Raw genomic sequence first — 13,383 nt, forward strand, 5'->3', positions numbered from 1 at the left:
GTTGGTCTCTAAAAGTGTGGTTTGTATGTTCTTATTTTTATTTGTGTGTGCATTGTTTGTGAGTCGAGTCAGAGTACAGCGGGACGCAGGATGTAGATCTCGATGCTTGGGTGGTATTGTCCCATTCACGGTTGCTGAACCCATCTGTATAATAATCCATTACACTGTATGTGTAACATGTTAAAAGCTGTCGGAAGGTTCAAGAGCTCGAACTGGTCATTAAAACATTTCCTGTCTGTGTTTGTATGCACATAGCTGATATTTAGGGTATAATGTTTGGTAACACATACAGTACCCTAGTTATCCAAATACGGTGTAAATAGCATGTTGCTGTTGTATATTGTTGAGCTGGAACTCATTTTTATAGTTCTATCAGATAGATTTGAGATTAGATCATTGGGGTATAAGAAAAGTAAATATCGTGTTTTGTAGAAAATGTAATAATTTGACCTCTCTGGTCCTCAAACAGTAATTTAAATGAAACAATCTCATAAATAAATTGTCTGTTTGGTTCAACTACTAACAATTCGCAGAGAAGGTTATTGGTTTGAAACCCATTGTAGATGTGACTTCTCAGTTCTATAGCAGAAGGAAGACATGCCATTCTGTGTGTCCTCAGTTTATTCACTAATCGCATTTGTTTTTCCCTCTGGTCAAAGACAAGCATTCAGCGACCGCCTGTAGCGATCCAGAAGCTGGATGTTCTTGTTTCCTTTTGACATGACAAGTTTCTATCTGGGACGGGTTTGTGTAACAAGGATTCTTTTTCAGGATTTTTTCAGCACTTTCCAAATTGGATTGAATTAAACATCCTTGTACAAACCGCAAACAAAGTGCAGTAAAGTCAAATGTATCCAGCTGTATGCTCACTTCTCCCCAAACACACACATCTGCTTACTATTTAAAACCCTTCTGCATGAACACGCTCAGGCTCACGCACTTGTATTAGAGAGTCCGGAGTGAAGGTTTTTCCACAGATAAAAGTGTTTGGGATAAGCTGAACTAGTTTTGCTGTTGAAACCGGCTACCATCTACTTTAATTCATCAATCATTTTCTTAGTTTTTTCATCCTTTACTGACCGTAGAGGCATTAGAGAAAAATAAGAATCCAAGGTAACACAGTGAGTAGTTGATAAACAATTGGTCATCCTTGGAGCGACGCAGCTTTTCATTCAAATAAAGCACAGCCTGGTTCAAGTCTGGACACCAAACATTAATGATAATCCACATTCACATAACTCGGCTCGGCTGATTGGGTGATTCACATGCTTGATACATCAAACTGTTGTATTTCATTTGTGGGTAAATCATTCAAATTGCTGCCTGGTTATATTCATGTGTGTATAGTTGTATATCTTGAAGAAGAAATGTCACTGATGTCACTCACCCCGTTGACAGGATAGGTCTTCCAGTCCAGCTCTCCCAGCACTGTCGTTGTGTCCAACAGAACTACTGGAGAGAGACAGAGACAGAGAGACAGAGGGCAAGAGGTTTGACGACGCATTTTAAAAAGAAGAAAATGGAGGTGACAAAATGGGAAGAGAGCAAATAATAGTGATCTAGCTGTCAGTGAGGAGCCAACTCAGATGTAAAGCCCTTATCGGATTCAACCACCTATGAAATAACAGCTCTCAGGAAAGTCCAGGACAACCAACACACAGATCCGCCCTCCATCTGGAAGTGTGGGAGATGAGGACTCTGCCTCTCAGAGGTCAAGACTTTTCTTTGCCTCATGACACCAAAGATAATTCAGATACAAATAAAGAGGAAAGATAAAAGACAAATACTGCCGACTTTATGAATGGCGAGAACCATTTCAGTAACCGCATCACAATCTTCAGCAGAAGTTGCCCCATTGAGCCAATTGATGTCATTCTGTCACGAAACACTGCTTAGCTTGGAATCCCTCCACCTCGGCCTGTGTGGCTGGTTGAGGTCGGACTTTGGAGTCACGACGGCGACCTTTTCTTGAATTTATGGCTCCGATGGCCAATCCGAACTTTAAAAACTCATCTCAACATTAGCATTTGGTGGTGCTTTTGTCCGAGCGCGGTGACAACTTTTGTTTGTTTGCGTGCAATCGCGAGCGCGATGAAAAGCCGTCTGCCCTCCGGCCGCTGCTCGGGCATCAGGAGAGCCGCTATCTGGCCCTCGCTAAGCCCCCTGAGCTAATTTGATATGATGAACGGGCAATTTCCTTTGTCTCCACACAGCCAGTTAATTACAATCTCTATCGATAGAGTGCGTCCCACTCCAGCGGTCGCCACTACAGGCCCAAGAGTCACATCTTCAGACAAGCTGCGACTTTGGGATTAATTCAATGGCGTCGCTGCTGTTTTAAGAACAAGTCAGGTAACCAGAGTCGATGCAACGCTGAATGAAACCCTCCAATATTTACAGGGACTTTGTTTAGCCTTGATCACCTGCTGGTAATTAGGGGCAGGATTATAATCAGATGGCCTTGCTTCTGTTTAAAAGGAGGACGTGGACAAAGGGAGGGAGACGGACAGCAGACAGGCAAGGAGAGAGAGGTATTGATCTTTGACCAAATTACAAAAACAATCTTTCATAATCATGGGCAATGTTCCATAGCATGTTTGACATCTGCTGCTAACTCCCTTCACTGTCTGTCTATACCTCTCTCACACACACACACACACACACACACACACACACAAACATACATACACAGTAATGTAGTGATAACATAATTAAAATCCTGCAAATGTATTTGGAGCCGGGAAATGATAGATGACCCCAGACTATAGTACTGAATTTGATACACTGATTTTCTCACTAAAAAAGCACGCACGCACAAATACACACACGCGCATATGCCGACAGGTATTTATCAGGAGGACAAATCACTTTCACTTGTCTGGGTATTTTTTCTGGAAGCATAATACGCCAGCACCATTCTATAGGCCCATAGGAAGAGTTTCCAGTTTTATGAAATAAGGCGTGCACAAATAATCGATTGAAGATGAGCAGAGGTGATTCAGGAGCCAAAAGCTCACTGAAAACAACCACCGTCACCATGTGGCAACTCTCCTGTAGAGGTGCTGAGCTATTCATTTTAATAAAGGTCTATTAACCAAACTAAAAGGTTCCAGAAAGAGACTAAACATACGTAGCACTTGACACTGAACAGAAGCAAAGTCACAATGACTCCAAGGTCACGTCAGAAAAACTAATAATTAGCTAACTTTTGGTATAAAAAACAAAAAAAGGTTCTCGAAATAATGTGTATGTGAGTGTCAAACGTTTCCTTTTAGGAAGTTTCATCTTGTGTTTAACAAACATCAGAATAAGATTTGGTCTATTATTTTACCTTAATTATATGGTATATTATACTTTACTCTTGGTAAATACAACAAATCTCGTCCTACAGTGGCACCACATATAGGATTTCTGGATAAAAAAGCCTCACCCACTAACAGTAGAGTCCAATCTCTCCTCAGTACGCAGCCTTTACTATGCAGTGGATTTCTGGAAATGGCTGCGTGTGTCTGTGAGTGACATCCGATTAAAGCGGGGGAAAGTTTCCTATGAATGTTCCCTGCAGGAAGAAGACTCAACAGCTAAGCATTAAGTTGGAATTCTAAATTATTTATTATTATATTCTAAGTATTTGGCTGAGGATATTCAAGCAGAAGAGTACTCGGCTGAGATCCTTCAGAGAGACGGGTATCTTTTTTACAAGGGCCCTCGTCTTTTTTTTAGTTTCCAGGATGGGTTTTCAGAACGCCAAGGGGAGACCAAGAATCCTTAATTTCTATATGAGATGGTAATAAAAGTCGACAGCAGCATCTAATTCAGCTGATCATGACACAGATGACGCTGGATGCATCCTGGTGTTAAAAGAGGAAGATAGTGAAGTCTACCTCAATGCTACCAGAGCCCTCTTTTTGAAGTAGAAATTAAGGTTTGGTCAATAGAGATTAGTTGGTTAGCAGGATATTTACTAATGACAGTTTGGTTGCAGGCTTTATATTTATATATTTATTGAGAGATAATGCTCGTTACAGCCTCTCGGATGCAGGAAATTTGCTTGTCAAACAAATACCCAACCAAGTCTCATAGCAAAACGCGTAATAGCTAAGTTGTGGACCAACGTGCTATTCTCACGCTTTCTCAGCAAAATCGTGACAATACTACGTTTTATTTTGGCCCATTCATTTACATTGCCTTGCAACTACGTCACTAGAAACTAATAAACAGAAGGTCTTCTACATTCTCTGATAGAAGATTATGAAAATATATATAGTATAGCAGAGATATACTCTTTTTAAAATAAGTATGCCATTTTCCAGCAGAGGCCTAAAAAATAAGAGGTTAATGTATATTGACGGCAAACTGCAATATGACCAATTAATATACGGTTATATACAGTAAAAACAACATTTCATCTCTGTCACTCTGTCGCAGTCAGAAGGGACATACACAGACGCGTCACAATTATTAGAAAAGACACGTGGGGATGCAATCTAATATAGTGAAATCAAAATGTGTACATACATATATAAATATATATATATGTATATACACATTTCCCCTGTGTGGATCCTCTCCTTTTCAAGCTTGTCACCACAGCAGGCAGACAGGCATCCTGTGGGGACAACTGAGCACACACACACACATGGATTGGGCTTGTGAAAGAGCTCCTGTCGTCTTGGAAAATCAGTATCCTAAACATTAAGCATTCAGGAAGGAATATCAAACATACCTCTGCAAATGTGCAAAGTGGAAAATATAAAAAACAGATTACATTATGGCAACCGTTTTCCCCGTGAGTACGGCCGAGGGGAGTTGAAATGATTATGTCCCGCGTTTTTCAATATATATGGAACTCCACTAACTCCCCGTGAGACTGTAATTCAAAAGATAAAAGTGGGAAATCATATATTTCAGTACATTTTATGTCAACCACTAGCCCAACATAGAAGGTAACTAACATCATGAAGTAACACATGTGGCTGAGGAATTATCTCAGGACTGTGTGGGCCAAAACCTGTTGTATGAAGTCAGAATAGGCCACTCAAACGCTGTGTATATATATATATATATATATATAGCTGTATAGCTGGCAGAGCAGAGGCTGACATGTACGTCGTGCTGTGGCACCGTTTCTCAGCTGCATTCAGACTTTCAGGTGAAGTGCAATGTCATCCATTATTTGGCTGATTCAACTCAGACTGTGAGCTGTAAAAGCTAATCTGTAGGTTTGACTTGTGCCATTCTCGGTTGCTGTAAATTAGTATTCTAGTCTGTATTAGTTACAATTCACCTACAAATTAATTGATTTTTGAGATGTTTGAATTGGTTTAGTTATATTGTCATGTTTAGTCTTTTTGGATTGAGCCCTAAAATATCAGGAATTAAGGCTGTGAATAAAGAAATGTGTTTCAAATAAAATACGGAAATGTAATAGAGAAACTAGTTGATATATTTTCAGATGGAATGGCTTGAAGAATTTTAAAGATAAGTATCATATGGCATCAAGGATTGTAATACGATTAGATTATTCAAACTGTATATTTTCATTGAGTAGGATAGATAGATCAACTGTGACTTACTCATCCCTTACCTCCCCCCAAAATGGGCATTGGCCAAGTATCATTTTGTGGATCATTTTACAAAAATGCACCTGTGAAGAGATTACTAACTCTTCATGGCACCAAAGCCCGTGCAGCGCAGGTCTTTTCAAATGCTTATTAAACGTTTATTTGGGTTCTGCGTGTGAATGTGCGCGCAGAGACACGGATCCGTCCTGTTTTGGGGAAAAAATCCTTTCAAATTCTCAAATTGGTGCATCTACGTGTTGGATTCTCCTTGCACTCACCTCGGTTTGTGGTTCCCGGATCCGACACGATACTTCCAAGCAAGGACAGAAACGCCAAGTATTTCCCACTGGAGCACATCGTGGAGTCGGACACGAGCGCGCTCTGAACTAGCGGGCTGCGCAGACTGCTGAATAGACCCCCAAAGTGAGGAGCTAAGGAGGTTTCATGTGAGATCCACTCTCACAAGGCTCTCCGATCCACGCGAGTTCCTATTTACTTATTGTTCAGCCATCCCGACCCACTCCACGTGGACACGAGCGGACAGACGATGCAAACAGCTCGCCATTGCGCACAAAAAAATATATTTTACAAGTTGGCAAAAATTAAACGATTCGTATGTGTTTGGGAAAACGGGGTGTTCGGCACGTGCGGACTATCCCAAAAGTCTCCAGAAGTGATCTCCCCGGATGTGCGTTCGTTAACGGCTCTAATTTAATGTTTTCGTCCCGAAACGCGCGAGAGAGACAGGAAAGAGAAAATCCCGGACTTTCCGCCAGTGCGTCGCTCACCGTGTCTCTGTATCACTGCATGCACCTCTCTCTCCCTCTCCCATCCCTCTCTCTCTCTCTCTCTCTCCCTCTCCCATCCCTCTCTCTCTCTCTCCCATCCCTCTCTCTCCCTCTCCCATCTCTCCCCCCCACCCCCTCCCTACCATTTCTCCCTTTGAGGACGGATGCTCTTAAGGCAATTTCCATTCCTCAATTCCATCTAACTTGGTCTTTGTGATGTCTCACATGTGTCTCACTTTACACCATGTAAATCGTACCTCCGTCAGACGGACTGTGCGGGCTTGTCTCTTATTGATTCAGAGGGAGACACTGAGGAGATGAGAGGAAATATGAAGCCATTATGGAAGGCGGCGTATCCCATCTGTGCCATGATGTAGGTTACCTGCATTGGACTATGTTGGAATAGTAATGCGTCTGGGACGGTTTCTATTAAGGGTGGCAGGGGAGGAAGGCGGGCAGACAAGTGGAGTATAAGTTGATATGGGACCTGGTGGGTTGAAGGCGCGCAGCAACACACACGTACACACACACACACACACACACACACACACATTTATTATTACATGTTCCCATGAGTCACTTCACTGTTAATGTAGATCCAAACATAAAGTTCCTCTTGCCCTCCAACATAAATTGGTGCAACACAAAATTGATTTATTAACATTATGAAGGTCTTTTTAATTATTCTATTTTTGCAGGAACGTATTGGACCTAAAGGAATGGAAAATACACAGGACTCCCAATTGTAATCCTTTAAAATGCTCGCATCACGTATTGATTTACGGTACCTGCTCATTATGACAAACCCACTCAACACCTCCACACTGTAATTGAGCTTTGATTGAAGGACGTCCTGAAGATTTCCATCCTTGCTTCAACCTGTCCTGACTAATGGCCTGTGAGTTTTAATTTGTAACACAATAGCGAAAACGATTGTTAATAGTCCACATGGAGAAGATATAATGAGCCCTTTGTCTTCAGAATCACAGCCACGCTGCTGCAGGAAGAAGGTGCTGCTGGGACCGATGGGTTACACATCGGTCACTCTTTGTCTGTTTGAGTGATTATTCAATAACTCTGGCCTTACATTGGCGATAGAATCTTCAGGTAAGGGATGCAATTCAACAATGTTAAGAATGAGGTTGCTGTTGAACAGAAACTAAATGGTGTTGTAGATACAGCCAATGTGGATGTCTTGCCCTTTTCAGACACCAAGTGAGTCAACAGGATGATTGCTAAACTTAACTTAGTTTCTCTCTTGGGCTGCAACGGTTTCAATGTAATATCATAATGAAACCATTTCCTGGAGGCCAAACTAGTTATCGAGCCATTGTCAGTGTTTCTCGTGGGCCGCCGATATGCAAAGCTTTGAATTGATAGAATATGAACATAGTCTTTGCGACGTCACCAATAGATTTCCAAAGAGCCACTAGGAGGATAAAGTATAGCGAGGCCTCACCGGCAGTGACTTCTTTTTTTAAATCCAAAAATGGGCAAATAAGTGGATCGTTGGTGTGGCGGAGGTCAGCCAGGGGAGCAGATTGGACTGCTAGTAGCGATTAATCACTTCTACAGTTACCAGGGATGTCAGCTATAGAGACTTAAACTGTTTTAGTGCCAGGCTGTAAACATGGTCATTTCTTGTGTAACATTGGGTATTTTAGTCTTGGGGTCATTAGAGTTGGAAGGGCTTTTGGAGTCGGCTTCAAATTGCTATTTGAGGAGCTGATGTTCTCTCTTAGAATTTCCACGTTGGCTTCATTCCTCAGTTACACGGGTTGCCACTTGCCCTCAACCCAGGTGGTCATTTTTGAAAACATGGAAAATGCTTATTTTCTAACAATACTTTTCATTGCCTCCCTGAGTAAAGTTTTCTAAGAGGGTCTTTTTTTGGAAGTTTGGAAACCTGTGTGTTTGTTTACACAATGTAAAATAACATAATTTAATAGGATTTTTGAGCCCCCCAAAAGACAATGACTGGCCTGATTCAATGAAGGAAACAGGACTCACCTCTTTTCTCAGTGTATCTCAGTATCCACCAAGACTACCACAGTATTTCAGCACCATGGACAGCGGCTTCAATCTGATTAACATGGAGACACTATTATTGGTCAAATGTGTTTTCCCTTACTTTCAAATATTCATTTAGCTATTTAATTCAAAGGCTTCTGCTTTTGTCGTTTCAGGTTTAGCTCAATTCCCATGATGTTGGAAATCCATGGAATTTCCACTCTTCTCCAAGTGTCAGGATATGCTGAAGTTAAAAAATCACACAACCTTTTGGATTGTATCCTTACATGATATTTCTGTTTAACGTTTCCAATAACCTAATTTTACCCATGTATTTGGTTGCTAGAGGATTGATGGTACTCACTGTGAGCTGACCACAGGCCACTCCTTATTTTATACCTTCGTGTTTTCAGTCCCTGACCGACAAATTGCCATTTTGATGTTGAGTCTAACCCTCAACATTTGGTTCCTTTTGTATTAGCAAGGTTGTTTAGCCCCCCCAGCATTTATAAAATGAACATACAGTACATCCATCAAACTTATAGAAAAGAAGGGGCTGCAGAACATCCAAATTTAACCTCGTGGTGTCTGTCAAATGAATAAATGCAAGTAAATAGCACATAGCACTTGGCTGCCCAGTAGGGGATTTTTGACATCCACTAATGGTTTCTACTGGAAAAATGTGTTGTTAGAAGTTCAACTCCTCTTGGAAGGCATATGTCAATCTTCTAATGTGTCTATAAAATGTAAGATCTATAATGCAATGGGTGTCTTTGGTTTCCTGCTGAGGGGAGAAGGTTAACAGGGATAGTGCTCAGCAGCTGCATCATGTGTGGACACCAATTCTTTTAATGAATATCTGTGAGTAAATTGCTTTGGCTTTCAATCAAGGTCTAGAATTACAGTTTATTTATCTTAAAATCTTATCTTATCTTATTTTAAAAATACAAATAAAGTAGGTTTACAATAAAATTCTTTCATAAATTTAACTCTGTTTGAATCTTAATATTATAGTTTATTCTACTCTAGTTTTCCAGTCTGTGTCTGGTCTCCGACAATCATATTTCAGTAATAGTATAGTATTTTTTTTACATTTGATAAAACACATGTTGTCATTGTTCATTCTCATAAAAAAACACTTGGCAGCTCTTATAGCCAATGGGCTAAGAAAACCAAAAACAATGTGAATGGCAATTTGCAAGGGTACATTTCAATTATATAAACTTGAAGATCTAATTGAAATCTTACAATTTGAATCCATAATTAATCTAAATATTTTTGAATATTATTTGTGGGATAAACTGTACATATTATAATAACTATGCTTTAGGGATTTCTACAGAACAGCAAATCGGCTTACTGTTTAGCTTCGGGGGAAAAAGTGATGTTAGCACAGAAAACACAATTTGGAAAAAGGTTACACCAAAGAGACGTGTAAAATGCAAAGGATTATGCTCTCATCACAACCTGCAATATCTCAGCACTGCAAGATTGCTTTTTTCCTCCTTTCCAGTGAATAACCATCACTTTACATCCACCACAACAGCTTCAATTCCCCGTACATTGAAAACTAACACATCTCGTTATTACAAATATTGAAACACATATTGCATCACACAGTCTGGCTCGTGATGTGATGATTCCACACTGATTTGTCATTTACACTTAATCCTTTATGACACAGTTGTTCTGCCCGTTTGCCTTCGATGGAAATGATCACAACATTTTCCACACATGTAAGTGTTTGCTAGATAATGCTGTTCAGGGACAGCCTTGCTGTGTATTTGACTCATTCAGCACCTATGTGAGATGTTTCTATATTCAGCATGGAGCATCAGGGAAACCGTATGTATGCTTGAAAACAAGCTAACAGGAAGACATCCTACCGAGTAAGAGGCTAAAGTGAGAGGGCGCATAATGAGTCGAATGAGGAACACATTTACTTACTACACAAGCTACAGAAATCGTTGATGGGGATGAAAGACCAGTCTGTTAAGATAACATAACACAGTTAATACAAGATCTACCAGGGGGAAGTCTTTCAGGATAACCTGGGGAAGAATAAACCCCCAGTTTGGTCTTGATGGGGATTATTAGTCTTCAGCTGAAGACTGACTGGAACCGAAAGTGCTGCACCACACATTGTGCTGTGTGATTATTCCTGATTTAGTCTGCCTGTCAGTCGACATCTAATTTACAGCACCCAAACCTCATCCATCTCCTTCTGCTCCCTATTGTCCCTTGCCTCCTAGACCTCTTTCCTGTCTGTGTCTCCTTCTCCATCTCCTCAGCCTTCAACCGTGTTCATTATTTTGGCCTCCCCAACACCTCTTCTGCTTTTTGGTCCCTCTCTCTTCTTCTCCACCAACAACCCTTTCCTCTCCTTATGATCTTCTGCTGTACCACCGGGCCACTAACCCACGCATTATTTTCACTCCGTCCATCACACTCCGGTATGTGTGACCTCTCTCTCGTTCTCTTTCCCTCCTACCATTTCTCCCTTTGTGAATATTTCATGATTTGGTGGCACAGTGCTGAGGTGAGGAGCTTTCTCTTTCTTAGCTTTCACAGCACAAATATTTACTCTGGGAGCTGGGTTTAATTTAGTATAAGCAGAGACTAACTGTGTGTGTGTGTGTGTGTGTGTGTGTGTGTGTGTGTGTGTGTTTGCCTTATAAGTAACAGTGATTGGATGTGGCATGGGCCCTAGGGGGGAAAGGAGGTCTTTGGTCCTTCCTACATTGATGTTACTGCTCCATTGCACAGCTCTCAGAGGTCTTCCAGGACAGGCAGACAGACAACCAGACAGACAGAGAGAGACGGAGAGACAGACAGACAGATAAATCCATAGAGAGGATAAACATATACTGTAAGGAAAGGAAATATAAGGTAAGGGTAAAGGTGGGAATAGAAGGCAGGACAAATGAGATGAAGTAAAGGCCACAGAGAGTGAGCGGGGAATCTCACGGTGGCCGTTCATTGATAAATGTCTCTTCTGTCTTGGCTGGCGAGAATGGAGCTCGATTGCAGGTCTGGAAAGAACATCAAAATACAATTAAGGGCTGACATGGAAGTGGTCATGCAGAAGAGTGACGACAAGAAAGAAGAAAAAGAAGGAGAGGAATCAGCAACGAGAAAGGAGGAAGAAGAAAGCTTTGTGAAGACGTGAGATATCTGGGACGCAGACCGAGAGACGCAGAGACACATAATTGTATTTTATTGACTATGATTAGAGAAAACGTGGGAAAGGAATTGATAGAAAATTAGAAAGACGGTACAGTAATTTAGAAGGTATGCAAGTGTGGTTTGTGTTTGTGGTGTGTCACTCTACACACACAGTGGTGTGTGTGTGTGTGTGTGTGTGTGTGTGTGTGTGTGTGTGTGTGTGTGTGTGTGTGTTTGTGTTTGAATAGGCCCTGTTCATCACATGAATAATAATGTATTGTGTACAGGAATTATAATGCATTTAGAGGGACTAATTTAATTAGTTTAAAGTAAGTGATTCTGAAATGTTCCATCAATTCCTGAGCGATTGCGAGTATCTCCACGTCCAAAGAACTGTGTATGTTCTCAACAGACCAGATTTTAGTCCCCTTGTAAATTTTAAACTGCTTTGGTGACACTCACAGCTGTCCTTTGTAGATATTGCTAATAGGATACTGTTAGCGTCAGATATGTAAGAAAAGGTTTAGTTGTTTGAATATAGTTGAATATTACTTCAGGCTTCATGTCACCTCTCCAGCTCAGCTTTCTTTGTGAGTTTGCCAAGTGTAATACTTCTGTGTAGATATCATAAATCAATCTGCTCCACAGCGAGAATTTGTTTGACAGAATTGTACAATGGACTCTTCCTTTAAAGTGGTTCGGGTACCTGCAGGTTTTCTGTGTTGGATTTATTTATTGGTGTTTCTTCTTCAATGCAAGCAAATCACTTTCCCTTCCTTTATTTTGAATATTTCTCATTTTCGGCCCAAAAACATTTTATTGCAACTGTATAGTATCTGAGAGTTCCACAGGCATTCATTTTTGCATTCTAATAATCGATATGATTTAAAATTCTGTTCTGTAAAACAACAGCTATAGAGCTGTGGCGTCAGCAGTAAGAATCCCAACTTTAACATTACAGCCCAGTAGACTAAGCCCACCTTTACTGTGGCTGTTAACCACAACTTCACTGCTATTAAATGGAACAGCGAGCATCGAGCTAGAAAATGGTCCTTGTGAAAATGAAGTTGTGTGTATGTTAAGTTTACTAACTATTCTAGACTCGCTCTGCCCTTTTGCAGCATGTTTGATTGATCAATTACATTCCCCTCAGGGAAAATATACTTCAACTCAAAATCAAAAAAGGTCACGATTAACATTTTGTTAATGTGTTTTTCTCTGTCCACAGGAATCATTGCTATAACAAATAAAGGGTTTCAAATGAATACCGGTAACACAACAATGTCTTCTAAGACATACAAGGACCTCAACATGGAGCTCTTTGTGAGTCGCCATCATCATCGCATTGCCCAAAAACAAATATCTGAGCGTCAGTGGTGAAACGAGGCTGGTCGCGCTTTGAGTCTGACCTTGATAATACCGACGTTGTAGAGACCATCGCCTGTCCACATAGCGGCAAATCCTCTTCCTTCAAGTCAGAGGACGTTTGGGGTGTTCAACCTTGTCTCCGGTGCAGAAAGAACGTGTCCTATCAAACAAGTGGAGGACATCACACAGGCTGCGGCCCTCCCTCGCCCGCTGCCCACTGAGCCGAAGGCCTTTGTTCTAGAGCTGAGAAAGGCTCTTTAATACCTGCCTTTGAGCACCTGTGAACACCTGTTGTTATAAGATTGATCTTTGTGGCGGGGGGGAAGGCCCAAATATGTGGTTTAGGAACGGGACTGAAGCTGTGTCTAAAAGGCCCAGTGGGATGTTGGAACCTCTATTAACGGATATAATAAGCTTCATGCCCTTCAAAAGTGTCTCAGCGAGAGAAGTACTACATGGTAATGATTTGGCAAAACTGCATTTGAACA

At 41.1% G+C, this 13,383-nt stretch overlaps 1 protein-coding gene across 1 annotated transcript in view; it reads right to left on the reverse strand.

Moving 5' to 3' along the window:
* The window catches only part of LOC120835370 (ephrin type-A receptor 6), a 37,087-nt gene extending 30,695 nt beyond the window's left edge, over positions 1–6,392 (reverse strand). Inside the window, exons 1-2 of the mRNA XM_040204255.2 lie at positions 5,843–6,392; positions 1,388–1,452 (exon numbers count right to left, since the gene is read on the reverse strand). Of these exons, the coding sequence (XP_040060189.2) occupies positions 1,388–1,452; positions 5,843–5,921 (144 nt within the window). The 5' untranslated portion in view covers positions 5,922–6,392. The remainder of the gene's footprint in view (positions 1–1,387; positions 1,453–5,842) is intronic.
* Between the last annotated feature and the right edge of the window lie 6,991 nt (positions 6,393–13,383).

Source organism: Gasterosteus aculeatus, chromosome 12 (genome assembly GCF_964276395.1).
Source record: "Gasterosteus aculeatus chromosome 12, fGasAcu3.hap1.1, whole genome shotgun sequence".
Taxonomy (NCBI): domain Eukaryota; kingdom Metazoa; phylum Chordata; class Actinopteri; order Perciformes; family Gasterosteidae; genus Gasterosteus; species Gasterosteus aculeatus.